Consider the following 27,986-nt stretch of genomic DNA (forward strand, 5'->3'; position numbering starts at 1 on the left):
GCCCACCCTGACGGGGTCCGTGTAGTTATTGGGGTGGGGGGGGGAAGCAGCAAGCAACATTCTAGGGGTAGATCTGGGGGTGTGTTGTGTGGGGTGGGAGTTGGGGTAACAATGTCTCTGTCCATCCACTCTCAACTGACGAAGAGGATAATTAGGAGAATAAAAAAGGGTTAATTGATTACTTAAATAAATCAGCCCAGCTGTTAGAAAAACTCAACTAAAACATGTTTTACACTGTCGAAAGTGCACACGTTTTTAGCACGCTAGGTAAAATATAAACTAAACTGTTTTTTTTTTATTTTACCAGGTAAGGCCCACTGAGCTATTCAGCTCTTTTTTAGAAGCGACATGGCTGTCACAAATGACAGCTCAAAACGAAGTGGCTCATCAGGTGCAAATGTACAGCAGTCAAATACTCTAAACGCACGATGTTGATTCGAAATGTGGAGGGGAAAAACCGGAGGACCCGAAGGAAAATCCACACGACCGCGGGAAAAACACGCAAACTCCAAATATACAGGGCGCTAGGGCCGGGATCGAACCCACAACCTCCTGCATACCAGGCGAGGTAGTTCACATCTCGCCAACGACATTAAGGCTGCGAGAGCTCTTAGCGAGCACCTAATAAGGCTGACGTGCACAGCGCCACGCCTGGCGGCCATCCCCTCTCCCACTTCAGTCACATGACCACATCAGCTTCTCAATCAAGGCCAGGAGGCACAGCAGAGTGACAGCACTGCTCCCCGAGTCGTGTGCGAACCCGTCCTTGGTATCCCCTAGGTTGACTCAGCCATAAAACGAGTACCCGATGCGGCGAGTAAACTTCAGCACTGCAAAGACGAACGCACACAAGTGTGGAGTTGGCCCATAACACACCTGTTCCGTGTGTCAGCCTGGCCATGACGGGTGCTCGCTAACAGCATTGACCAACGAAGAAGCGTTTGGCTAAATTGGAGATCCGTGCCTTTGCCATGCTGGGTTCGTTACGTCAAGAGCATAGGGACAGATCAGTGGATATAATTTACGTGGTAAGATTAAAACACACGGGAAGTGTAAAAACCAGGTAGAAATGACTAAACGCCCAGATATTTATTTAAAAAATATTTCATTAAAACCGCAATCCATGATATTCCACTCTTAGCGTGTGTAACAAGTCAAATATAATAAAGTCGTTGTGCTTCATTATCCGATGTATTTTACAGTTGTACCGCGTGTTTCTTTTAGCACGATGTCCAACGTTTCGCCCCAATAAAAAATGAGCTTCTTCAGGAAACTGAACCGAGCGGCTCACTCTCTCTCTCCCCTCTCTCGATGACATCGCGTTTGCTGGCCGCTGCCGGTCCCCGTTAACCTCGTGCCGTCAACACGCGGCCAACAAACCCTGGACACACATCGCGTGGAAACCGACGCAGCAGTTTCGATTTAAAGCTTTCGTGACTGCAGGGATTCATCTTCTTGGTTCTTTCGGTAAATTCACGTAGAAGGGAAATAATCAAATAATAAAAATTAAACATAATAAAATAATTCTCACGATATACGCTCCAAGCCTGGGGTGTTTCATTCAGACGCTGTCTTCCCGACAGACCTGTTGCTTCACCTGAGGACCGGCTGCTTGCGTTGTGGCCGAAACGTCGTGAGAATTATTTTATTAGGTTTTATTTTTATTATTTTATTTTTTCCCTTCTACGTGACTTTACCGAAAGAACCAAGAAGATGACGCAGCAGTGTTCGCGCTTCGCTATTCACAAATTCAGCGCGTCGAGCGGTCGAAAAAAGGGCGGCAGCCTAAACGTCAGCCACCACCGCCAGGGCCAGCAGCAGAGCTAGGATGGTCATGCCGACTGCGGTCACAGGACGCAGCGCCCCTCCGGCTGTTGAAGAGAAGAGAGACGCAGGCTTTAGCTGCGACATCGATTACGCGCACACACACCGGGGCAAGCTAGCCCACGGTACATACACAGGGCTTTATTTACGACCGAATGTATGCGAGACAGAGGGGGGGGGCATCTCCCAAACTTTGGTATTTCATTTATATACGACAACATGCATCCATTTGTTCTTTATTTGTTTTGCTTATTGATGTTAGATTAGCTTAGAGTTTTGGGACCACCCAGACCGTTGGGAAGATACGAAGAAGATCCGGGCGCATCTCGGGCGATTTCAATTAAATGTCCCCTTTCACAAACAACGCAGAGCCTGAGAAACTGTGTCCTGGGTCTTCAAATCCCCAAATGAGGACACATGCAGACAATGTGTGTTGTATTTGGAGAGCCTATACTATTGACCACACACGCAAGGGTTGCTGGCAAAATGAATACTTGCTACAGATAGCAAATGTTTGTGGTGGTTGGTATATGCTTTGTTGTGGTGGAAATTGATCGTTCAAACATGAAAGCATTTGGTTCTTTCAGTAGGCGTTAATTTTTTCTTGCTGTGATTGTCCCACCTGATGATGATTGCTTGTGTTGCGATCGAAACGTCGTGATCTATTATTGTTCTACCTACGTGACTTTACCGAAAAAAACCAAAGAGTATGGATTCCTGCAGTCACGAAATCTTCAAATCAAGAATGAAAGTATCTGTTACGGGTTTACACATTCGGTTAAGGACGCAGTCGATCTCACCCACCGTTCCTATAGTGGATAAACAAAAGTATCTCCCCATATTTTAAATAAATAGAATGAGTCCATTGACTTCATTGGTTTTCCAGTACCAATATTATCCAGCAGCAAAATCTGGATCGGTTTTGACCTCATGGGTCTTATCAACAGAGTCGGACTGGTTCAACAAATACTGCCACGGTTACCCGATGTTATTGGCAAGAGCACTCCATCTAAGCTATGGTGCCCTGTTCATTGCAACAACGAAAAGCATACACATGCGTTGTTGACGAGTGTCATTATGGAGCACACACATCCATCTGGACCTGTGTCTGTGATGGAGCGTGTCATCGGTCTCACCTTTGCCCTCGAGGATGTGGTAGGTGGTCTCCATGCCAGCGTAGATGTGCTCCGTCAGGTGACAATGCAGAAGCCACGTGCCTGGATTTCGGGGCCTCATCTCCACGGAGTCGGAGGTGCCGGGGAAGAGTTCGTGAACATCGCCCCGGTGATCATGGCGCTTCTGGGTGACGGCAGCCCACACACACAAACACAGGTCACTGCCTCTCCGCTCCCGTTTTCATTCACTTATTGTTTCGCATATTAGCACTTACCCCAACTAAGAGGTTGAAAGCATGGACGCATTGACGCATTAGCGACTGTAATCTCTTCGTCGGTACAGGTCGCTAAAATTTGGTTGGAAAAAGTTGCCTCAACTTAACCGGCGAGCCGCAATTATTTATAAAACTATTTATAAAGCAACTATTTACAAAACTATTTATAAATCAGTGGCGTGTCGGTTGGTGGCGGACGCTCTTACGATGCATATCCGGCCAGATTATTATGATGATGATGATTATGATGCTATTACGTGGCCCAACCCCCAAAAAAATCTATTACGAATCATTATCTCAGCTGCGCAAACCAACCCAGCTGTTAGGATGATGACGCAGATGAAGATGCTGCGACCGACGCGTCCCCACGTGCAACCCACCCCCCCATCCCCGTGAAGACGCCCGGCGTCGTCTCTCACCTTGTAGAGGAAGGTCTCCCCGTGGAAGTGCACCGTGTGGATGTCCACCTCGTTGCCCATGCCCAGGAGGTACCAGGCCACCTTCTCCCCTCGGTACATGCGGAGGCCGCGCGCGTTTCCGTACAGCCACCCGTTGATCGCTGCCAAAGGCATCGGTGTGTTTAGTGGAGTTCGCTGGCTCCCGCTCATGCGTAACGGTGTGATTCTAATCATCCCAATGCCATCCTTATCCCCGCAACCTTGCGATTAGTGCGGTTGGCTACGTACGGTGCGAAATAATTTCAACATGCATGCATGCATGTACAGTGCGAAAAAAGTTAAAGGTGTACAGTGCGAAAGAAGTTCAACGTGCATACATGTATGTTGAACTTCGTTTGCACGGTACGTAGCCAACCGTGCTAATCGGCTAATCGGAGGTATTCAGTAACGGCTCGGGGGTCAACAGTCGTCAACCCAACCCATCGTCGTGATTCAGAGAGGTCGATAAAATTCGGTACCACTCTGTGGGAAGTCAGCTGCTCTTGGCATATGGAGAGACTGCTCTCCCTGCCATAGAAATGAGACATTTTCAAAACAATTTTGTTTTCTTTACTCAGTCGCCGAGTTTCCGAAGCGCCAAGGAGCCAGCAACAAGCAGCACTCGTGAAAAGTGTAACGATAACAAGATGTACCTTGATAAGAATATAGGCAACGCCACGTCTCATCACCTAAGCACAGAGACACTTTTGTTGAACGAGTGCCGACATGACACAACAAAGCCTCAATACTTCGTTTAAAAGTTGCAAGGAGCAAAAAAAAGCGCTACAAGGCATCAGATTCTTGGACCCATCCGTGCGGAGCGTTGCCCGATGGCGCTCTACGCTGCTCCCCCGTGCGTCCCCCCACCGTGCATGCGGTTGCTCTCCTTGAAGCCCTCGTCGGAGGCGTCGACCCGCTCGGGGTGAACGCAGAACGCGCGCACGTTGTCCTGCAGGTACCACGAGAGGTTCTCGTCGAAGATGAGGAAGAGGAGCGCGAACTCGCGGTCGACGTCCGCCCTGCGGCCCTCCGTGCCCAGCACGCCCGTCTCGCAGACCACGAGCGGCCCGAACAGCCCGCTGTAGAGATCCTGGCAGAGACGCGAAGCACATGCACCATCACGGGCACCATCACGGGCACCATCACGGGCACCATCACGGGCACCATCACGGGCACCATCACGGGCACCATCACGGGCACCATCACGGGCACGCGCGCGGGATGGCGAGGTGCTGCATCGCTCCTCGTCGTTTGCTCAGAGAGATCGCGTGGCCCACCTCGACTAGTCGCCCTCCCCGCAACGACGGCGCTCGACGTCTGCGATGGAGGGTGTCCCCCTCGCCGCTAAGCGGAACCCCGCTGGGAACGTGCGGGGACCACGTGTGTGGCTGGGGACCGCACGAGGTTAAGCCACGGGCCACAGATGCCACCCCCGCGTCTGCCACCGCGGGCACCAGAGCCCCGGGCGTGTGCGAATCAGCAGGATTCCCCCCGGCGCTCACCTTCACGGGGTCCACTCTGGAGTAGTAGGTCCACGTGACACAGTTGGGGTCACTCGGTCCAGGCCCAGAGGCCTCCGTGACCTCCCAGCGGTAGGTGTGGGTCTTTCCTGCGGGGAGGGCCCAACACGTGACCTTGACAAAACGGCCCGCGCAGCGCTCTCGTCTCCTTACTCCCCTGCTGTGCTGCCGCCTGCGTCTTGTCCTGCAGCGTGTGGCGCCTCCCAGCACAACCACGTGGCAATCGATGTGCCCCACGTGTTTCTTATGCTTCGCGTATGCCTCGTGTTGTGTGCGTGTCCCGCGTAGCGCGTGCGTCTCTTGAACCGTGCGCGTGCCGTGTATGATGAGAGTCCCCCCGTGTAGCGCGTGAAAGCCTGTGTACCGAATTAGGGCCCAACATTATTAATCGAAAAATATCAACAAAATACAGTAAAACCTTGGATTGCGAGTAACTTGGTCTGCGAGTGTTTTTCAATAAGAGCAATTTTTTTTATAAATATTAATTTGATAAACGAGCGAGGTCTTCTTGCAATACGAGTAGTATGTGTACACGTGTTGTCTGCCGAGCGTCACGTGATCACAACTGATATACGAGTGCTTTGATATACGAGTGCTTTGGATGACAAGCACGTTTCCGGAACGAATTATGCTCGCAATCCAAGGTTTTACTGTACCAATATTCTGGGTTCTCAAGTGGGAGGGTGGGAAGGTGTTAAGGTCTTCCAACTAGCTCCAAGATAACTGGTGAACCCCCCCACCCCCCCACCTCTCGCGGTCCACACTCACCGGGATCGGTGGCGGTTGTGTCGTTGCCCGCCGCGTCCACCCCGTGGGCGTGCACGCTGTACGGGCGACTCGCCCCGTTCCGGAAAACCACGATCAGCTCGTCCCCGACCTCGGCCCGCAGGACGGGCCCTGCGGTGGACGGGGCACGGCACCGGGGCAGCAGTGTCAATGTCAGCGCAGGGACACTTTGTTGCTCCATCGCCTAAACTATTCACTTTTTTTTTCGATTTAAAGCTTTCGTGACTGCAGGGATTCATCTTCTTGGTTCTTTCGGTAAAGTCACGTAGAAGGGAAGTAATAAAATAATAAAAATAAAACATAATAAAATAATTCTCACGACGTTTCGGCCACAACGCAAGCAGCCGTCCTCAGGTGGAGAGCAGGTCTGTCAAGTAGACAGAGTCTCAAGGACCTGCTCTCCACCTGAGGACGGCTGCTTGCGTTGTGGCTGAAACGTCGTGAGAATTATTTTATTATGTTTTATTTTTATTATTTCCATTCTACGTGACTTTACCGAAAGAACCAAGAAGATATTAACTTTTTATTTCACCGGGTAGGGCCGGAGGAAACCCACGCAGACGCAGCCGGGAGAGAATATAAACTCCGCGTAGAAAATGTGGCCCGGAGTCAGGAAATCGTATCCAGGCCCCTTCTTGCTGCGAGTTACAAATGTTACCACTGCACTGCCGCCCATCATCATCATCATCATCCCTTGACGGAATAAATTAATTCTAAATCAATTAATATGGAGTAAGTACTGCAGTATATTTTGATTAAAAATGATAGCTCAACTTCATACGTACATATGTACGTTGAACTTCTTTCACGCCGTACGTGGCCAACCGTGCTAAATCGAGCTCTGTAGGCCGTATCTGGCAGTTTAAACAAAAAAACAATCGGGCAGTGTAAAAAAATAAAAATTGCCACTGGTGCTGTGCGCGACGCGGTGCGGAGTTGGGGGTGGGGGGGGGCACCGAGGATGCCGAGGTGCTCCTCGTCGGGGCGTCTCGCGCGGAGCTTGGTGAAGGTGGCGTCCTCGTACTCCAGGTACACGGCCTTCTTGTACACGGAGCCGATCCGCTCGTCCCCGCGCGCAGTGAACTTGGCGGCGTCGCTGTGAGCAACGCCGCGGAGAGATGCGGGTGCCATGGACACAAGTCAGCAGGGATCAATATCTATTATGATTTATATATAGAAATAGTTTTGTATATATATATAAACTAACAAAACTAAACTTACCAGGTAAGGCTATATAGCTATTTTTCAGAACCGACCTGGCTATAACAAATGATTGCTCAACGAAGTGGCTTATCGCGTGGACATTTATAACAGCTAAAGACTCTAAACGTTCTAGATTTGAAGTTTTCATGACTGCAAAGATTCATACTCTATGGTTTTTTCGGTAAAGTCACGTAGGTTAAAGAAAATTTAAATAAATTTAAAACTGTGTTGACACACTTTCGCCAAGCATCAACGACTTAAAATACGTGGCCCGGAGATTTTCAAATCGACGCATACAAGAACACTGAAGCGCATCGACTAAAATCCGCCGCGCTCACCACTTAACAAAATCGGGCGACGCGGCAACAATCATTTCACAGGGCAAAACACCGAAGAAGTCTAAACCCGTTCAGAAATTCGCCGCGAATAAATAATCCACCGACGAAACACGGCTGCCTGGAAGTGCCCGCCCACCTCGCTCGACAGCGAAGGCCTCACCTGGCCTCGGGGTTGTCCCCGTGTCGCTCCTTCTCCCAGGTGTCGTCTGGAAAGTAGTCCCAGTCGACCTCGCGGGCTGCCAGGTAGTAAACGCGCTGGCGCTGCGCGCCGCCAGGGTGTGCGGTGCCTGGCCGCGAGCATCGGAACACCGAGTAAAACTGCTTCATGCCGGCCAGGTAGTGATCGGCGGTCTGGCATCCCACCTCGAACTTGCCTGCACGCTCCCACAAACAAATAAAACCACACGCAACAACGACAATTCCCTTCACTGGCTGTGGTGGATGGCGATGGGAATAAGCGGCAAGGGCTGCGTCGGATGTGGCGGTCGTGCTGCTGTACACAGCCCTCGGGTGTGTTCTCAGGTTGTACCGCGGCATCGTTGGGCACGGTTCCGACATGTCGCTCCACGTGCTTGACTCGAACAGTCAACGGGCCAGATCAGGACTTGTTACCCACCCCTAAGGCAGAAATGGAAACTGGCCCAGAGTGTGCCTATGGTGAAACCAGTGCTGCTGCTCAAACTCAACTGAACTAATTTTTTTTTTTTACCAGGTAAGGAGGCCCCACTGAGCTATAGAGCACTTTCAGAAGCGACCTGGCCCATAAATGATGGCTTAGCCAAGTGGTTTATCACGTGTAAATGTATCGCAGCCAAATACCCTTTAACAGCATGTAGATTCTAAATTACGGAGGGAAAAAACGGAGGACCCATAGAAAAATCCACACGACAATGGGAAGAAACAGAGACATGCAAACTCCAAATATTACAGGCGACGGGGTTGGGGTCTAACCCACGACCTCCTGCATCCCAGGCGAGAGATATAACATTTCGCCACCACCGTGCAGCCAATGGGTGGTGTGGAAATGATTTTAAATAATGTATGTGGAGAGACAAATATGGGAAGGAGGTGCATTGTCGGCTTATTTATTTTGTTTGCTTGGGAGTCGGGTCAAACGATCACGCCGCGGTCTTAAAGACATAAAAATATCTCTGCCGTAGGCTTGCGGAGAGACAAAATCGCCGCATTAGATACAAATCCCCATCCCGAGTTCCTTTCATCCTGCATGTTATTGGAAAAAAATGTATTACCACAGCCTGGGGAAATATTTTTGCACGTGTTAAACGTTTATATTTGTTGTATGCAATAGTATTTTATTGATTCTTGTACGAAAAAACTGGTGTTGCCCTCTGCCAATAACATATTGAAAGTAATAAGCAAGTGGGGGACATTTGGTGGGATGCGTTTGGGACATTTGGTTGAATGCGTTGGGGAAACATTTGCGGGTTGCGACGGGGCCAATCGTGGGACGCGTTCGGAATCCGTGACGACATTTGAAGGCGCGCGCAGAGAAGCGCCATCTGCGCGACCCCCATCTTCGGGACGTTTGCGAAAGCACGCGCGATGCGTGCGGCTCTGACCGGCGACGCGTGCCACCATGCTCGCCGTGCGGGCGACGTGCGGGAAGAGGCCGAGCGATCCGATGCGCCGCCCGCCCGCCAGCAGCGTGTTGCCCAGCACAAAGGCGCCGTGCATGTCCACTTCGTTGCCCACGCCCAGGAAGCTCCAGGACACGCGGCCGCCCTGGCACGCCGACAGACCCGGCTGGTTCCCGTACATGAAGCCGTTGATCGCTTCACGCGGAGACGGCACAGTACGGCAGCAGCCACGGCAGTAGCAGCAGCAAAGTTAACAGGAGCAGCAGGAGTAGCAGCAGCAGCCGCCACAGCCACAGCAGTAAAAGTTTTAGCAGCAGTAGCGGCAGCAGAAAAAGCAGCCACAAGCAGCCACAACAATATTTACATCAATCTTTCATCGAGATGCTGAAACGTTATCATTTTCAACGTATTAGAGATAGGAGGTACAAAAGTAACATTACTAAGACTGCATCAAGTGCTGTACTGAAGCATTGAACAAGTGGACGCAACTGGGAATGCTCGATGGAAAGTTCTTGAGGAGGCAATCATCACCAACGTCTTTGACAAAGGACATGTGGCACGTGGGGGGAGACCGTTGAACATCATTGGCTCGCGTGACCCTTGCAGCCACTAGGGGCGCTACGATCAGTTTTGTTATTAATTGAATTCGCGTTTTAAATCGTGCCGACGATGGCAACGAGGAGGAGGAGGGTGGCGAATCGCGAGGGGCCTCGGGGACGCGAGCCGAGCCACACCACGGGCACTGGGCGAGTTGGGAAGAGGGAGCGTGAAGAGGAGACGTCTCTGATGCACTGGGGGGTCAGGAGTAGGGGGGGGAAGGGGGTCAGGAGTGGGTTGGGGGTCAGGAGTAGGGGGGGGGGGGAAGGGGGTCAGGAGCAGGGGGGGGGTCACCCCAGCTACCGTGCATCTTGTTGGACTCTTGGAAGCCGGCGTCCTCCTTCTCCACGGCGCTGGCGTTCCCAGCGAAGCGCTTGATGTTATCGTCCAGGTACCAGCTTTCGTTCTCGTCGAACACGGTGTATAGGAGGAAAAACTCCTCGTCGAACGCTTTCTGCAGAGGGGAAATAATCGCAGCGACGTCGCCATCCAGGGTCGCGATCGGATGCAAGGTTACCGTGCGCTTCATTTATTTACATTTTGCCGAATTCGGCAGGCCTCTTGCTTGGCAGTTGAAACAATGGGGCGAGTATTTCTCAAATCCTCGCAAGCCTCTGTCCACCCAGCAGGACACCAATGGGCATACCCCACACAGCAAATTCGACTGTCCGGGTCTTGTGTGGCGGGCGCAAAGTGCGGTTACTCCCCCACCACATCCGAGAGGGTCTGGCAGGCGCGAAACAATAGGTCCCAAAAACCTTCTCGGAGCGCGCTTTCTGGAGCTCGCTCGAGTGGCGAAGACCCTTCAGACTGCCAGCGGAGGCGGCACCCGAACAACCAGCAGGGGTTCATGATAATCTTTTGGTTTTTCGGTAAAGTCACGTAGATGTTATTTTATTTGAACCATCTACGTACCAAAAGAATATGAGTTCCTGCAGTCACGCAAAGCTTTAAGTCAAGATTCAACGAGCAAGGGCCGCTCTCGCCTTTACCTGCTTTCCCGAGGGCTCCAGCGCCTCGGGGCGGCACACGAGCAGCGGCCCGAGCAGCCCCGCATTGGTGTCGCGGATGGAGTCGACGGCCGAGAAGTACATCCAGGCGAGGCAGTCGGGGTCGGAGGCCGCGGGACCGGCGCTCCGCGGCACCGCCCACGTGTACGTGAAGTTGCCGCCCGGGGGGACGTGCGACGCCCGGCGCTGCGCCTCTAAAATAATAATATATATATATACATACACACACAGGGTTAGGTTCCAGAGATATGTTAATTAGTTGATTTGATCGCAAGTCCAACTTTACTCCTGTCGATTACAAACACGTTGTACAGCGTGTACACTAAACACGGGGAATGGCTTTAAAAGTTGTATCATCTCCTGCAGATTTAGATGCCACTTGTTCTTCATCTCCTGCAGATGTAGATGCCAGCACCGCCATCTATTGCGCGGCGGTTGAACTTACGACCCTCGGTCCGAACAGCCAACTGGACATACGGACAGGTTTGTTCGGTCTCGTCAGCGTGACGGCTGTCAGATTACAGCGCGCTGTAGGCAACGTCAGTGGCGCCAATTCATCCTGTGGTGGTTGTTCCCTCTTTCTTGGTCGTGACCTAACAAGACGTCTCGGAATGCTGATTTTTATTGTCGAGTCTCGGGGACACCCCAAAATAGCAGCTTCCCCCGGTTAGATTTTACCGCATTGTAAATGTTGCGGCAGGCCGAGGGAGCGCCTCCCCTCCTGGGGTGGAGATGTGGTGGAAGCAGCTGTGGTGAGGAGGAAGGAGGAGGATGAAGGAAGGAGTGGAGGAGGAGGCCTCACCGGAGCGGCCGTCCGTGTAGGCGATGCCCTCGTTGTCCTTGGTGACGAGCAGGCCGTGCGGCTGGATGCTGTAGGGCCGTGTCGCCCGGTTCACAAACGTCACCACCACCGTGTCGCCCACCTGGGCTCGCAGTACGGGACCTGTGGGTGCACGCGCAAAAACGACGATTCCGCCGTGTAGCTTTCAACTGGCTGTTGGGGCAAGTGCTGTTAGCGAGCACCATTGAAGGCTGGCACGGCACACCAGGGGGTGAGTGTAAGCAACTATGCCCGGCTGCCTTTGTCTCCCCAGCGACGATGTTCACGCAGTGCAGCATCTAAATATATTTTTTATGCCAAGTCAACCTAGGGGAGGGCCCAGGACCAGTTAAAATATTCACTACCTGATATTATTGGTCACGAGCGTGAATCGAAGTCGCGTCGCCGAGTCATGCGGACCACCGCACCACCGCTCATCACACCTCCAATTAGCACGGCTGGCTAGGTACGATGCGAAGGAAGTTCACAATACGTACTTACACCACAACCACTACCCCCATACAAAGACAAAAATCCCCCGTGTAGCCTTAACAGACTGTACGGGCAAGTGCTGTTAGCGAGCACCTATCAAGGTCGGAACGGTACACGAGGGGGTGGGCGGCCAGCACCACGCCCGACCACCTTTGTCTCCCCAGTGGCGATGTTTACTACACACCGCACCAGGTGCTCATTTGAGGCCGAGTCGAAGTAGGGGAGGCCCAGGACCGGTTCTGATAACCGTCAACAGTGTTGGCCGCGAGCGGGAATCGAAGCCGGGTCGCCGAGTTCGTAGCGCAGTGTAACGCTAACCGCGACACTACCGCTCCCCATACACACACACACACGGGTCTCCAGGTAGCCAGGGTTGCCACCTTCGCCCGCGTCGTTCCACCCCCTTGTGGCCCCCGCCGAGGTCCCGGAGTCTCACCCATGAGGCCCAGGTGCTGCTCCCCGGCGTGCCGCACAGTTTTCTGCGCGAAGCTGGCGTCCGTGTAGCCCACGAAGCGCGCCTTCTTGTACCTGCCGCCCAGCCGCGTCGGCCCCCGCTCAAAGAACGTGGCAGACTCGCTGCACTCACGCACACATACGCGCACACACACGTGTAGCGGTTAGTGCCGCTGTGCTACGAACCCGTCACCGGTGACGATTATCTGAACAGGTCTTGGGCCTCCCTGTCGTCGACTCGACCTCAAATGCAGTACCTGGTGCGGTGTGTAGTAAACATCGCCAAAGGGGGGGACAAAGACGGCCGGGCGTGGTGTTGGCCACCTACTCGTGTGCCGTGTCGGCCTTCGTAGGTGCCACTTGCTAACAGCACTTGCCCCCACAGTCTGTTAAGGCTATACAAGGGTTTTGCACGCACACGTACCACAACATCGAACGTCGTTACCCGCGAAGTCATGGTGACATCACCACAAAGTGCTTGTGCCAGGCTAGGTGCGCACTTTTAGGCCACGTAAATTGTCAAAGGCTCGCCGGCAGGTGACAGGACAGACCCAAACTCAACAACAACCGCCATTCGCCACGAAGTGGCGGTGACGTCACCACGGCGCCTGTGCCAGGCTACGTACACATTGAGACCAAGCACACGCACGCGCGTGTACATTGAGATAATTAAGCAAGGAAGACTCTTATTCGGAGATCCTCATGGTGGAGGCCTCACACTCGCGAGGGCGTCGCAGCCATTGGCAACGTTGCCGAGACAACGACGGAAATCGTCGCGAGAGCTCCGGGTTGAGCGCGAACGCCACAGCTCCCGCGCTTGAGCGCGAGCGAGCGAGTTGGGCGCCAGCGCTCCGGAGCCGCGCGTTCGCTGCGTCCGCGACGAGGCCGCCGTCGCGCTCACGTTTCGGGGTCATCGAGGCGTTTCCCGGTGAAGGCGTCGACGCCACTGGGGCCGTAGTCCCACACGCTCTCCTCCGCCGCGACGAAGTACCGGCGCGTCTCGCCGCCCGCGGCCGGTGCGGGCGCGGCCCGCCCGCAGTCCCTCACGGTGTACAGCGCCTGCATCCCGGCTGCAAGGCACGCACAAGCGACCACGCTGCTGCCGCTGTCGGCGTCGTCCGCGGGGTTCCACGCACCACCACTACTCCGCTCGCGCTGCGCAAAACGGCGGCCGGACACATTCGGTCGCGCGCCACAGGGACGGGGGCAGCGGCGCGAGCGGCGGTTTTCACCGTGCACGTGGTGATTGACGCCGCACGTCAGCAGCCACTTGCCGACCTCCGTCGGCACGGCATCCCCGGACGCGAAGGAGGCGGCAAAGAGGCCCACGGTGTCGACGCGCACGCCGCCGGTCAGCGCGAGCGTCTGGCCGTGGAACCTCGCCGTGTGCAGGTCCTTTTCCCCGCCGATGGCCAGCAGGTGCCACGCCACGCGCTCGCCCACGCACATCTCCAGGCCCGGCAGGTGTCCGAACACGAGGCCGTTGATGGCTGCGGAAGGCGGGGGGGGGGGGGGGGGAGGACGGGCAAACAGCGCGACGGCCATCAGCATCGGCCGGGCGGGCTCCACGAATCGATCCACGGCTGGATGAAGGCCCTCCCGGATGTCGGCTTGGCACGGGGCCATTCTGTTTTGGTTCGTACGTGGGAGGGACGGATGCTCGAGGGAGATATCCACGCCGCCTCCCGCGGTCGCGTTGTTCATTCTCCACAAAGGATGCTCACAATTATTTAGTGTTGGTTTATTAATGCGCGTCGGCAATTTTGGGGCCGCGGATACCGGCACACACGGGCGGCACCTTTAGCGTGGGGTTTCTACGGCAACTCACCCACGCTGTTAAAATGAGGGCGGCCGCGCACCGCGCTACAATCGCGACGCTCTGCAACGAGCGGCAAAATGCGCTCCCCCCGCCATGCCGCGTCTCGCCCACGGGCAGTCCGTCACCTCCTTGTCGCTCTGCCATCGCTAGTTGCCATGGCTACCGTTGCCATGAGCTTCACTCCACGGGTCGGCCTGGTAGACCGCTCTACCAGGCCGACAACTTCATGGCATCCACACTGCGTTCAACCACCACACTGCAGGTCACAACAACACACACCCCACCACACTCCACCCCACCAACCCTGCCCACCCACGACACTGCAGGTCACTGCACTTTTCCACCCGGTTTTTGCCTCGCACTGCTCATCTCTGGAATTACCTCCCACTGTCCCTCGTCCAAAGCTATTCATTACGACGAAAACCACCTTTTTTGTTATCCACTTTACCCTCAACTGTGCCGTCTGTTGCTGGCCGCTTGGCCTCCGGGCGCCGTGCTCGGCTAACACGATTGTGAAATGTGCAAATAAATTCACAGCGTTAGCAGCCGTGCTCGAGCGACGGAGGTTGAACGGGAGAGACAGACACCCCCCCCCCCCCTGCCGGAGGCGACTCGATCATTAATTTTACAAAGAGCGTGAACAAAATACCTGACAAGTGATTGATATTCTTTGGCCACAAAACCGTTTTGAATTACGAAAAGATTTTTTTTTGTCACACACTGCAGCTATTGAACTAAAATGTTTTTATATAACGACATCATTATGGATATTATTTTTTGTAATATTTTTTAAACCCCGTATAAAACACCACGGCAAGCTGCGCACGAGATAAATTTAGCCATCGTGGAAATAGCAAGGTCAATGTCCGACGTTTCGCTCCACGTGCCACCGGGAGCTTCTTTTGGGAACAGAGTTCAGCCGGACTCCGTGCTGAACGGCGCGCGGCAACATCCCAAAAACGCAAACGTAGAGCCGCTTACACCAACAACCGCACAAACCTACACTAGCCCACTTACTCGCTGAAAGCGGGCTAAAACTTCGTGGGGTTTTGTTAGAAACAACGACAACAACGTGGATATCCCAGGGCAGCCGACCGCCGATTTGGCTTGGTGAAGCTGTGACGATTACGGTGGCTTCTGATGTACCGTGCATCTGGTTGCTCTCCACGAAGCCCTCGTCCTCTGTATCCACACTGTCAGGGCTCCCACAGAACCTCTGGATGTTCTTCCCGAGGTACCAGCTGAGGTTCTCGTTCACGATGGCAAACATGACCACAAACTCCTGGTCCACATCTCGCCGCTTGGAGGTCACGGGGTCAAGGATGCCTGCACCGCGCGCACGCCAACCAAACGTAAAGGATTAGAGTTGTAAACGCTCGCCAACTCAGGTTGGGAGCGTTAACTCTGGTGGTGGGAGGTGGTGGGAGGCGGAGACGGTGGTGAAGGTGGTGGTGGCGGTGGGGGTAGCGAGGGTTGGTCGATCGCCACACACACGTTGCGAAACTTCCATCCCGTGGGCATCGAGGAGGTGCCCATACTCTGGTTTGCCAGCCAGAAGGCAGTACAGCAAAAAATGTGGACCCCACCTGTTCCGTCTGTATGGGATAGAGTGCTTCCCCCTCGTACACATGGGTATCCTCCCAAATGTAAGCACTCAATTATTACCCGATAACGCCTTAATACATGGAGGAGCGCAGAGCTTTGGCAATCGTTGGCACAGGCTCACCGCTTGGCTGCCTTCACGTTTGTCCGTGGTTCCTGCTCGGGGCTGCGGATCCTTCACTCTCTTTACAAGGAAATAGCGGAATACTGCAAGCGTTACTAGGTAAACAGATCATACGTTACATTATTTTAAAAGAGAACCAATTGCTGCCGACAGAATCCCAAATTACATTAAAATGGCGGTTCTTTTCTTTTCTTTCAGGAAAGCCTCACTAAATCTCAGGACCCATGTTCTCATTTACCAGCGCTCTGGCTCCCAACGCGGAAGGGAAACTGGCGCGCGCCAAACTCGGGTGCCAGCCGGGGTGCTCTGACCACGGGCGCGATCGTGAACTCCCCCCGGTTGTCTGCATTGTGGGCCGGGGGGGGGGGGGGGCATTTACCTCTCTTGCACGTGAGCAGAGCGCCGACAAGGCCGGAGGCGATGTCGCGCGAGGCATCCACGTGGGAGTGGTAGGCCCACGTGAGGCACGCCGGGTCGTCGGCCGTGGGCCCAAACTCCTCGCGCACATCCCACACGTAGGTGTGCCTCCCGCCGGGGGGAACTGCGTCGTCCAGCTTGTCGTCGCCCGACGTTCCGTCCGGGTACCTCGCTCCTGCGACACACGACCGCCGGCACGGGCAGACCCCCCCACCCCCAGCAACCGCACCGCACGGCCACACAAGGCACGCCACGCCACACCGTACACGCAGACACAAGCCATCAGCCAGGAGGGGAGGAAGGAGGAGGAGGAGAAGAAGAAGCAGAAGAGTTGATGACAAAGACAGGGACTTGTAATGTGCGGTGTGTAATGTTCTGGGAAGATTTTCCCCAACGACAACCATCTTAAGAAATCAACAATGCTCTAAAAACCAGGACGAGTGGCAACCCTGTCAACTGGTAGCAGAGCGCGGCTGGCACGGGTTCCGGTGCGAGGGAAATATAGCAAGTCCCCGGGTTGCGGAAGACCCGACTTGTGGAAATCCGACCTTGCAGAAATGCTCCCGTAAATTATGTAAAAAAACGTCAACATGTAGACATTTTCACGTTAGTTACGCAAGCGCAAGTACTGCAGCGCGGCGAGGTTGCAGATGAATACCGCGTAAGGCGGCCCGGGGCCTTACTCCTCGCTCCACCAAAACACCACCTTCACCAAGCCCGAGCTTCAATAGAATTCAAATTCAGTAAATGGAATATTTTGTAGTGTTACATAACGTTTTTCCTTTTGTAGCGTTACGTAATTTTTTTTCTCTATGCTTAGAACTATATTTTCTCCATGTGTCTATTGCTTGTTTTCTTCATTTTAAGTTTATTTCATGAGTTATTTACTGTATGTACTTTATTTAACACAATTACACTTCAATTGCTCATGGTCTCAGCCAACAGCGATCAGAGAAGCCTAGGCCTAACCTAATGCACGGTAAACAAACATTCGGAAGTGACTGCTTTCTATTAACAACTCATGTAAAAAATTTCGTGGTATTCATAAACAACTGGATACAGTATATGTTCCATTAGTTTAATTGTGGGTAGTGTTATGGTAGATATTCGTTGAAATGAAATAATTATACGAAGTTCAGAGCGTATATACAGCGCGATATGGTACTTGGAGAAAACAAACGAGAAATCGGCTAGGGGAGGCACAGCGATTTCCAGCTATGGGGATTTTATTGTTGATTTTGGGGGGAAATTGTTCAGTTTCCGACGTACGGAAAATTCGGGTTCCGGATCGTTCTCGGGAACCTAACCCTTCTATAACCCGGGGACTGCCTGTTTAGAGCCGCACGTCAATGACGCGGTGAGACACCGTGCCCTAGCGGTGTGATGTAAAATGGACCCCCATGATCGAATGGCCTCCCCAACAAAACCCACCGCCCTTGACTAGAGACACGCGTGTCGAGTATTTGGCTGCCTTGATAAGCCACTTCGCCGGGCTATCGTTTGTGACACAAAGGTTGCTTTTAAAGAAGAAGTTAACAGCTCGGTTGGCCGTACCTGGCAAAATAAAAATATCTTTAGTTTATAGTTGTATTTATCTTTGACCATGCATGGTAAAAACGTGTGCACTTTCGATAGTGTAAGACGTAATTTTTTCAAGAGCCGGGCTGATTTTCTAAGTAATTAATACATTTCTCTCTCCGAATGATCCTATTGTCAGTTGAGAGTGGACACCCTGGCCACCACCACAATAGAAAGGCACCCCCCCCCCTCCCGCATGAAGAGTGCCGTGCCTTCAGAGCGCTTGTCGTAGAAGACGCCGTGGGGGTGCAGGCCGTAGGGGCGGCTCGCCAGGTTGCGCAGGTTCACGCGCAGCACATCGCCCACCTCGGCCCGGAGCACGGGCCCCAGGAGGCCCAGCCAGGCCGGCCGGGGAGACTCGAGCGAGAAGGAGGAGTCTGTGTACTCGCGGAACACCGCCTTGCGGTAAATGCTGCCGATCCGCGCCGGGCCCTGGGACAGGTACATGTGAGCGTGCCTGCGGGGGATGTGGCCAAACGAGAGAGAGAGAGAGAGATGGAGAGTTATCGTGGCAAGTTTAGGATACTTTTGGGGCGGTGAAATGCAAATGAAAGCAACACAGTTTGAAGTTATGACTAAAACTGCGTGCTACTTTTACCAGGTAAGGCCCACAGAAGCGATCTGGCCACAAATGATTGCTCAACAAAGTGACGTATCACAATGTGGAAATTTATCGCAGCCAAACACTATACACTTGTGATGTTGATCCTAAATATGGAGGGAAAGACCGGAGGAACTGGAAAAAATCCATGCGACACAGGGAGAGAAACACGCAAACTCCATATATACAGGAGGTCAGGATCAAACCCACGACCTCCTGTATACCAGGCGAGGGAGCTAACATCACTGCCACCGTGACCGCCCACTTATCTATTTTATAATAGGTTTCTTGAATTTCGTGTGCCGTGCTGGCCTTCATAGGCGCTGCTCATTCAGAGCACTTGCCCCAACAGCCTGCTCAGGCTACATGGGGAATCGTTGGGGTGTGTGTGTGTCTTAGTGTGCCCCATGTGTCTGTGTGTAATTGTGGCGACTCATTGCCAACTTCCGACTACAATCCAGCATCAGGGCTCCAGGTAAGTGAAAATAAAATATATATTTTCAAATTTGTTACTTTATTTTATGTTTCATTTACTATACTGTATCTTTTTTTACAGTATTACATGTAAGTGTATACTATTTCATCTTCATTGTGAGTTTAACAATGCTTCCATTTTCGTTGAACCGAAACACATGTCACAACACTGACCGTGTGGGCATTTAAACGGAGTGCATTGTTGTGTTCCGACATACAAAACCGTTCGACTTACGAACGGTTCTCAGGAACGAATTAGGTTCGTAGCCCGAGGACTGCCCAACATAGTCTTGCTTCGGAGGGAAAATTGGAGGAACCCTTCATGGAGCAGTGTGGGTGATCGTGGCCTACACGAATGGACGTGGTGCTGGCTGGCCGCATGCACCACTGGCCTTAATAGGTGCTCGCTACGGCAGCCTGGCTGGACGTACGACGGCTGTATCTTCGATGGAAATAAAACAAACGCGGTGCGCGGGTAGGAAACGGTTTCTTGCTTGCAATGACAGGTTTCGGCGGCTCGTGCAGAGCCAACTAATCACGAGGCAAGTACCGCCTGGGCTGAAGTGTGATCGCACATCCTGCGGGGCGAACTGCATGCCTCGTTGTTGAGTGCGACAAAGAAGGCTCGAGAGAAGTATGGGTGAACGGTTTAACACGTGGCAGGATTTCGCGACCAATATCATCCATAATATAGGGGGGGGGGGGGGGGGGGGGGTTGGGTTAGATCGCGTCGCCTGATGAAGCTAGTTGTAATTACTGGCGAAACGTCGTACTCGAATTGTAAATGTTGTTGGCTTGGCTCTCCAACACGCCGGTTAGTGCTGTACTAGTGACGAATTGGCCACGTTCTGTTTACGTGACAACCCTTACTAGTTGGCTGTGGCGGGTGGTAGCGGGTTCAACGACACATTTATATATTTACGCGATCTAACCAAAAGAAAAACCTCTTACGGATGATATTGGTCGTGAAAGCCTACCGCGTGTTAAAAAGGTGTTCAGCATCACGGGTTTAAAGCGTAACCAAGGCTGGAGGACTTTCATAATTCTCACGCGCCTCAGGTCTCCTGAATGAACTTACACAATTCCATCTTTCATAATGCAATGCCTATCCTATCGACCCATAACCGCAGCCTCTGCATCGTATAATTAAAAGACACCCACGCTCTTGCAGCGGCTCGCAGAGTGGTACTTTTCATATTACAAAGTCGTGCGTGACACACCGTGAAAAATTTATGAAAAATCTGCCTCTGGCCAGAGGGCGAATACTTTATTTGAAATTTTAATTCCCATTACACAACCTATGCTCGTGTGTCTGGATCATCAAAAATGCGTGAATTAAAGCTCTCGGTTACAATTCATAATTTGCCAGAGAATGTGCCCTGGTCGCGTATAAAGTTACTAAAAATGCGGTACGCCCAAGACTCGGTGCGTGTGTCCATGCACCCGTTTGCGAATGCGTTGCCTTCACTTTGCTCGCTTGTAGGGCAGGTCCTAGCTTTACGCGTGGCGTTCACACCGTGCACGAGTTTCAGCGATAGACGCGGCACACTCCCCCGTTGTGACGCGGTTCCTGAGCACTCAACGACAAACGAATTTGCCGAGCTGCACGGCCGAGCGGTACGACACAGCGCACTGAGTGAAACAGTGAGGCAGTGGCGTGCCCTCGGTTATTTGTCCCACCGTCTTCCCGTGCGCGTGCCTCGTGCCTGACTAAACTTTATCGTGACATTGTTTGTGGAGGAGATTGTGTTTTCGCTCAACGCGTGTTCAGCAACGCTACTACGGCGGTGAACGAGGACTTGCCGTGTACACAACACCCAACCAACCCCAAGCTACTCGGACTGTAGTGTCGGCATGGTGCCTCGGAGAGGAGGAATCCATCGGGAAATCTTGGCGACCAGTCTGCTCCCCCCCCCCCCCCCACGGCTGTTTGTCAGCAAACTGTGGAAGAGACGTCGCTCATAGGACGTAAAAATGTGATCCATCAAGTTGCCGTTATATATTTCATTCGGTAGGGGGCATACGCACTGTGCCTAGAAGGTCTACTAGGAGGATGGTTAATTAATAATTACCAGAGCTGGAATTGAACAAACTTTTGCGAAAACCTAATTTTTTTAAATGACGGGATGTAGTTTGTGGCTGTGTGTGTGCAATCAGCGATGACTGGGCCGAGATGACAAACGCTGTTCGCTACACTCGAGGACTCACTTTGATCACAGGCGGACGGAACCAGGATTCGAACCCAGGAACTTTGGCATGTATGCATGTATCCCCGACCTCGCCGGCTCATTTACAACTACTATAACTTTTCAAGGCGTGCTTCTTGAAGCATGTCATTCATTCAAATGAATATTATTTACATACTTTAGAATGGTAAAAAAAACTATTGCAAAACATATGCTCTTGTTATTTTATCATTGCATAAAAAAATCTGGTTGATTTTGGTGCCCCGATTACAGGATGATCGTGAGAAGAGCATGAGTTTCCTAGTGTAATAACATGATGATTATCATAATTAAATGGACATCCTGTATCGCCCTCGTGTGTCAAACTACCACCACGTGGTGATGCTCTGCCACCTGGTGGCCATCTTGACTTAGATGTGCTGTACAGTCACGTTCCCGCACTCAGCGAATGGTCACCATTTGAGTCGTGACAAGAGTCAGGCCCCCAGCGTAGGTATGTGGAATTTCCACCACCATTAGGAATGCATAATTTACAAATCCTGTGCCGTACTGTCATCTCATAACTACCGAACACCCCAAGCTCGCATCGCCTGGCAATCCCAAGAAGTGCCCCCATTCTGACCAGGCTGCTTTGCTTCCAAGATCTGACAAAGTCCCCCGCATCCCGATCATGGCCACGTGCTGTTATTCGTGACATCATGGCTACCAGAGAGAAACCCACAGAGGATTTAAGGATCTGGTGACCACAAACATGAAAAAACACGTTGAGACATTAGCCACAGCCATTAACATTAATCGTCATCTTTCGGCTAACCATCGAACACAAGACACTCACCGCATCGCGCGGCGCTTTAAGGTGCGTTTCTGCGGCCGTCTGGAACGCTCTTCCTTCCGATATTGGGAAGTCACTGGAGCTATGCGCTTTTCGACTCGTTTTTTTGTTGTTGCAGAACTGCCGTGTGCGTTTAGTTTGCCGTCCTTCCACCGCACCTCCGCTTAGCGCGGTTAGCTACGTACGGTGCGAAAGAAGTTCAACGCACATTTAAGTCAGTTCACAATCAATCCGCTGTCGGATGCTGCCCTTCAAGCCGTTCTCCATCTCTCGCATGCCCATGGTGGAATCATTAACCACGCACCTACACACGAGTCAATCTCATCGCGCTCCATCTCCATGGTGGACGTGCTCCGAGACTCGTTGCATTCCCCGCTCCTGCTTTGTCGTTATTCTTGACCCTCAGCTCGTCCATTGCCCTCGTGTTATGACGTACACCCAGTGCCCGATTATCCCAGTAGCACAAGCAGCGACATAACGGGCCCTGCACTTTCAAGGGCCCCGCGCCAAATGCTTTCAAGCTATCAATTCCGGTTCAGTGATTCTGCACTTGCTCTATTACTAGAGTACTATACCGCCTTCGACTTTTGTGAACGACTGGGTGCTTTAAGTTAGCGATTCGTCGTATTATCTGGCGGTATAGCAAATGAAAAAATACAATTACTTTACTGTGCAAGTTAAAAATTTGTGTTTGAATATTTACGTGTTTTTCTTTTTTATTTAGGGCCCCTTTATAACATCGTGCTACAGGCCCCGCACTAACTTCATCCGGCACTGCGTACATCCTCGTCCCTTTACACATTTCCAGGATGCTTTAAAATGTTTTAACACTCATATGGGACTATCGTTTTTAATGGAAAAAGAACGGATAATACTACACTGTAACATGGTAACAAATGTAATGTTAATAGCTTCAAAGAGTCAAAGAGTCTCTTCCACTTGTTCGCCATCATTGTCAACACGTGCCTGGAATCTTCTCCAGGTGGTCTGCAGAGCCCGGAGGCTCTGGTATTTTTGCAAATTGTTGAAAATTCTCAGAATTGTTACTATTTTTTTAAGTATCCCGTATTATAACAGTCACCTTATATCTGTTTATTGTTTCTGTATCTTTGTAATTGTACTTTGATCAGTATAACAAACAAATTAATCTGCCCCAGCTGACGTGTCAGCCGGGAGTTATGAATTAACTAACATTCTTTCACGTTTGTGATGCACGTTTTTTTTGCTCAGATGTCTATTTGTTTTATTTTACGCCGTTTTCCGCTTCCTACGTTTTTTTTCTGGCGACCCAGGTCACGCTTGCGAACGAGACTCAATTCTGTTCTCGGGGGGGTTCATGCGCCAGGTGAAATTAAATCAACTATGTGCAGTATGCAATGGCCTAATTTGCATCATCATCATTATGTTCCATTCAATAGCTCCAGAGCAACAATAGGGGCCCAACACATTTCCCTCCACGGTTGTCGCTCTCCCCCCCCCCCCCCCACTCTTTATCCAGCGTCGTGGCTTAGTGTTACTCAAGCATTGCCGCTCATGCAAATTCCATCTCGCCATCGCCGAGGAACAAAAACACACAGCCGGTGATTGTCAACCATTGTTCACAAGCTCTCCGTTGTGCCCCCTCTACATCGAGGCGTCTTCGGCCAACGCGATGAACGTTTATTCACACGCGGGAGGGAAACAAGGAGATCACCTGGGGAAAACCCGCGCGTGCGAGGGAAAACAAAAAAATCCCGTTATCCGCCGCCCTATGCCTATTATCTGAAACTTTTACTCGCGGATAAGCGGAGCAGATTCATTCTAATTTGACAACTAAATACTTGAAAACTTATTTTTGGTGTCTAGCTTGTGGTTCTTCCACCGCACCTCCGATCAGCACGGCTGGCTATGTACTGTGCGAAAGAAGTTCAGACGTATACTCCGCAGGATAGTAGGATCCGGTGACCCGTGTCACTTTCCTTGATCCGCCACATTCCCGGTAGGTTCCCCTGTACACGGTGTGGAAGTAACGTAGGGGGCGCCGCGGTGGCTAGGAGATATTAACTACCTCGCCTGGTATACAGGAGGTCGCGGGTTCGATCCTGACCCTGACGCCTGTTGTATATTTGGATTTGGCGTGCCTCTCATCATTATCATCACGGTGGCTAGGAGATGTTAACTACCTCGCCTGGTATACAGGAGGTCAAGGTTCGATCCTGACGCCTGCTGCTGCTGTATATTTGGAGTTTGTGTGTTGCTCCCCGTGGTGGTGGGGAAAAGGGGCAATCCCTCTACTGTGTGGAGCAGATCTCAGCACGTGGCTCTGTGATATCAGCTTCCGTGGACCGTTCTCTAACACAGATCACACTTTGTTCCCGTGACGACACATTCGGGGCGAGACAAAAAGTTCGGGGAAATTTACCAAAATTTACATAAATAAATTACCGATTCGCACAATAGATACAATAATCCCATTGTTTAAACGCAAAAAACACACACAAAGCGCTCCTGTTTAACCATTGGGCATATAATTATTGTTCAGTCAAACCAACCCCTCATCCCCAGCGATGCAATGATGTCATCTACGACGTCACCGTGCAATTATTGTAAGGCGTTTTGAGATGGAATCGTACGAACGACGCTGTATGAAATGTAATTATCAATATTTATATGAATCATCACTCGTTGATTTCAAGAACGCGTTCTTTAATCGCCTCACTTTTGGTGGCGGGCGGTGGCGGCTACGCACGCGGCTGCCTCCAATCGAGCACTGGTCGTGGTGGTGGAGGTGGTGGTGGAGGTGGTGGTGGAGGTGGTGGTGGTAGCAGCCTGGGTTGGTGGATCACCGCACAGGTGCCGTGAAACTCCCCTCATCCTGTGGGCGTTGAGGTGCCATGCCCTGTGGACTAATCGCCATCCGTTTCCATCTGTATGGGGATCGAACGCCCGCCAAATCCTCTTCACGTGCTAGGGTTTCCACCTCCCACGTGGTATAATAATTAAAAAAATACAACTCATCATTTATAAGAATGGGTGTCTACCCTTTCTGGCAATAAAACAGGAGGTGGTAGGATGTTTAAACACCAAATAGAAACCTTTTGCAAGGCATCACATCTGCATTAGCCGCACGTGCATAGTTTGAAACTGATTGGCCTACACCAGAGACAGCTTTCGATAGGGCCTCGTCTCAACAGCGTCAGACCAAATAACGCCAAAAAGGTGCAGATTACAAAGTGAATGTAGAAATCAGAAAAGGTGTAGCTCGGGTGAATAGCTATATCGTGGGACCTTTTGACCATTATCAAAATACGGAAAATAAAACCTATTCTTATTTTATTTTCCCCTAGATTCGCAACCCCCAGTCAGAAAATCTTGCAGGGTGGTGCGGTCAAGATCGATTCTCGTGATATCGAAGTGGTTGGAAGAAGAACGTTTATACTGATACACCAGCCCACAGGGGATTATTGTGTCCGTCCGTCGTGCAGGGAGGGGCTGGGTGTGGAGAGGGTGGGGAGCAGCTGGTCACCCCGTAGTGCCCTTATAAAACTCAACGTTTAACCTACTCACGCCGGCTTGTGCTCCGCCCTCACAGTCGGGCATATTTGCGGAATACACCACGCCGCCGTTGACCCTGGCCATTGACCGAGCAACCCAACGTTCCTACCAGCTCCCTCCGCAGAAATGTGTTCAGCGGCCGATTACGAAGAAGCTTCACAGCCTGTTGCCGTCTAGCAGCACCCAGCCCTGACGACGATCGGCTTGGCTCCGTGTTCCAAAGGCAGCGAGATTTGACTCCTCGTGCCCTGGGGCCTGGGTCGGGCGGTTCCTCGATTAATTTCTTCCACGATAATTTCTTGGCGGACGGCAGGATCAAGAGATGGGCGACTCGTCGTGTTGCCACCACGCGTTCGAACGGGAACGCAGCTGCTGAATCGAAGTGCAACTTCCGATGGAGGAGTCGGCAGCTCTCTCATGGGCAACGGCGACATCGTCAGACTGAAGACGGAAGCTTGTGTTGCCTCCGAAACGTCGTGATTTTTTATTTATTTTACTTTTATTAATTTTACTTTTTTACCTACGTGACTTTACCGAAAAACCCTAAGAATATCGTCAGATTGTTTTTTTTATGGAGGACCGGTTTGTTATGATGCACCGGTGTGCCGCCAAGACGTCTATTTTACGAACTCTCAAGATGAGATTCAAGGTCCCCATGCCAACCACGTTACGCCCATTTATTCAAGTCTTTGGTTTCAAAATAAAATAAAAAAAACCCACGAAACTAATTCCCGCCAGGCAAATTCCACCTCCACAACAACAACCAGTGCGGGCTAAATGTCACGTGAAAGAGAGTTGCCAGAATACACGGCGAATGAAATGCAATGCTCAGGGCATGAATGCACAATCGTGCCAGTGTGTATCACGCTGCACGAGGTGAATTAAATCCGCCCTCTCGACTCACGTCAATCACCGCACGAGAAGATTTGCATGAACATGAGCAACGTTTTTTATATTTTTGCATTTCTATGTGCGTCACACTTTTCTAAAGAAGTACACGAACCGGATGCCCTTGAGTGCTGAAGCGAGATTGTGGGAGGCAGGGCAGTTAAGTGAATGGACCTGTGGCGCATCTCTTCAATACGAATCAATGGATTGCAGATCCCCCAAAAAATATGAATAGATGGCACATTCCATTTATGTGAATGAAAGGCTGGCAGGGTGGGGCGGCGGGGGATGATAGGGGTACTCAGATTGTAAATGTTGTGGATTTGCACTCCAACACAACATTTACTCAGATTGTAAATGTTGTGGATTTGCACTCCAACACACAACCGGCGTGCTGTACGAGTAACGAATTGGCACGTTCTGTTGACGTGACGACCCCAACTAATTGGCTGTCGCGGGTGGTGGCGGATTTAACGACGCATTTATATTTACGCGATCGAACCCCCAAAAAAACCCTATATTATGGTTTATAAATGTTTGAACGTGTTCATGGTTGAATGTTAATTGACTGCACATGATTGCGTTCACGAATGATAAATAACCGACTTTACAAATAAAAAGGATGAGTAATTCATAAAGACACATGCACACATTAATTGCCGAATGAATTGGAGCCCGGCTTACCCTTGCTCCGGCGAAACGCCGCTGCCACCGCCGGGCGCGTAATCCCAGTCTACCTCCCGCACGGCGACGTGGAACTCCCGGTCCCGGGCGCGAACTCGTCCCACCAGCAGCGCGGCCAGAGCCGCCACCACCACAGCGGCCCGCGCGCACAGCGGCATCGCGACCCTCCTCCTCGTGCTGCTGCTCCTCTTCGTGCTGCTCCTGCGACTGCTTAGGACTGTGCTGCGCTTGATCCCGCTTCTACTGTTGTCTTCTTGTTACTACGCCTGTGGTGGTGGTGATGATGATTGGGGGAGGGTTGGTGGTGGTGGTGATGATGATAGGGGAAGGGTGGTGGTGATGATTGGGGTGAGGGTGGTGGTGATGGTGGAAGGGTGGTGGTGATGATGGAAGGGTGGTGGTGATGATGGGGGAAGGGTGGTGGTGATGGTGGAAGGGTGGTGGTGATGATTGGGGGGGAGGGTTGGTGGTGGTGGTGATGATGATAGGGGAAGGGTGGTGGTGATTATTGGGGGGGAGCGTTGGTGGTGGTGATGGACGTTGTGGTGACGATTGGGAGGAGGGTGATGGTGGTGGTGGTGATGATTGGGAGGAGGGTGATGGTGGTGGTGGTGACGATTGGGAGGAGGGTGATGGTGAGGTAACCCCAGCGGAAGGTAGTAAACCTCGCCCCCGCTTGATTGCGATGCCCTGGGTCAGCCGGTGTTCTGCCCTCCTCCTCCCCCACTCCTCCCCCACTCCTCCAGCGAGAGAGGTTTCGGGGCGCTTCTCCTCCCACG

General features: G+C 51.9%; 1 protein-coding gene across 3 annotated transcripts; it reads right to left on the reverse strand.

Annotated features, from left to right (window-relative positions):
* Positions 1-367: 367 nt before the first annotated feature.
* LOC144950060 (hephaestin-like) lies at positions 368-27,955 on the reverse strand. 3 transcript variants are annotated; one of them, XM_078880050.1, is made up of 19 exons: positions 27,208-27,953; positions 18,221-18,465; positions 16,393-16,605; positions 15,434-15,613; positions 13,701-13,958; positions 13,370-13,538; positions 12,452-12,591; positions 11,506-11,646; positions 10,686-10,897; positions 9,997-10,147; positions 9,079-9,291; positions 7,659-7,872; positions 6,914-7,053; positions 5,940-6,068; positions 5,154-5,260; positions 4,519-4,741; positions 3,634-3,773; positions 2,961-3,123; positions 368-1,871 (listed from the first exon to the last, which is right to left on the reverse strand). In XM_078880050.1, the coding sequence occupies exons 1-19, from the start codon at positions 27,363-27,365 to the stop codon at positions 1,786-1,788; spliced, it is 3,282 nt and encodes a 1,093-aa protein (XP_078736176.1). In that variant the 5' UTR covers positions 27,366-27,953; the 3' UTR covers positions 368-1,785. The 3 variants fall into 3 exon arrangements, with proteins under 3 accessions (XP_078736176.1, XP_078736178.1, XP_078736177.1); XM_078880052.1 differs by lacking the exon at positions 18,221-18,465 and having other exon boundaries at positions 27,208-27,274; XM_078880051.1 differs by lacking the exon at positions 368-1,871 and having other exon boundaries at positions 2,981-3,123; positions 4,519-4,730; positions 27,208-27,955.
* Positions 27,956-27,986: the final 31 nt, after the last annotated feature.

This window comes from Lampetra fluviatilis, chromosome 56 (assembly GCF_964198595.1).
Source record: "Lampetra fluviatilis chromosome 56, kcLamFluv1.1, whole genome shotgun sequence".
Classification (NCBI taxonomy): Eukaryota; Metazoa; Chordata; class Hyperoartia; order Petromyzontiformes; family Petromyzontidae; genus Lampetra; species Lampetra fluviatilis.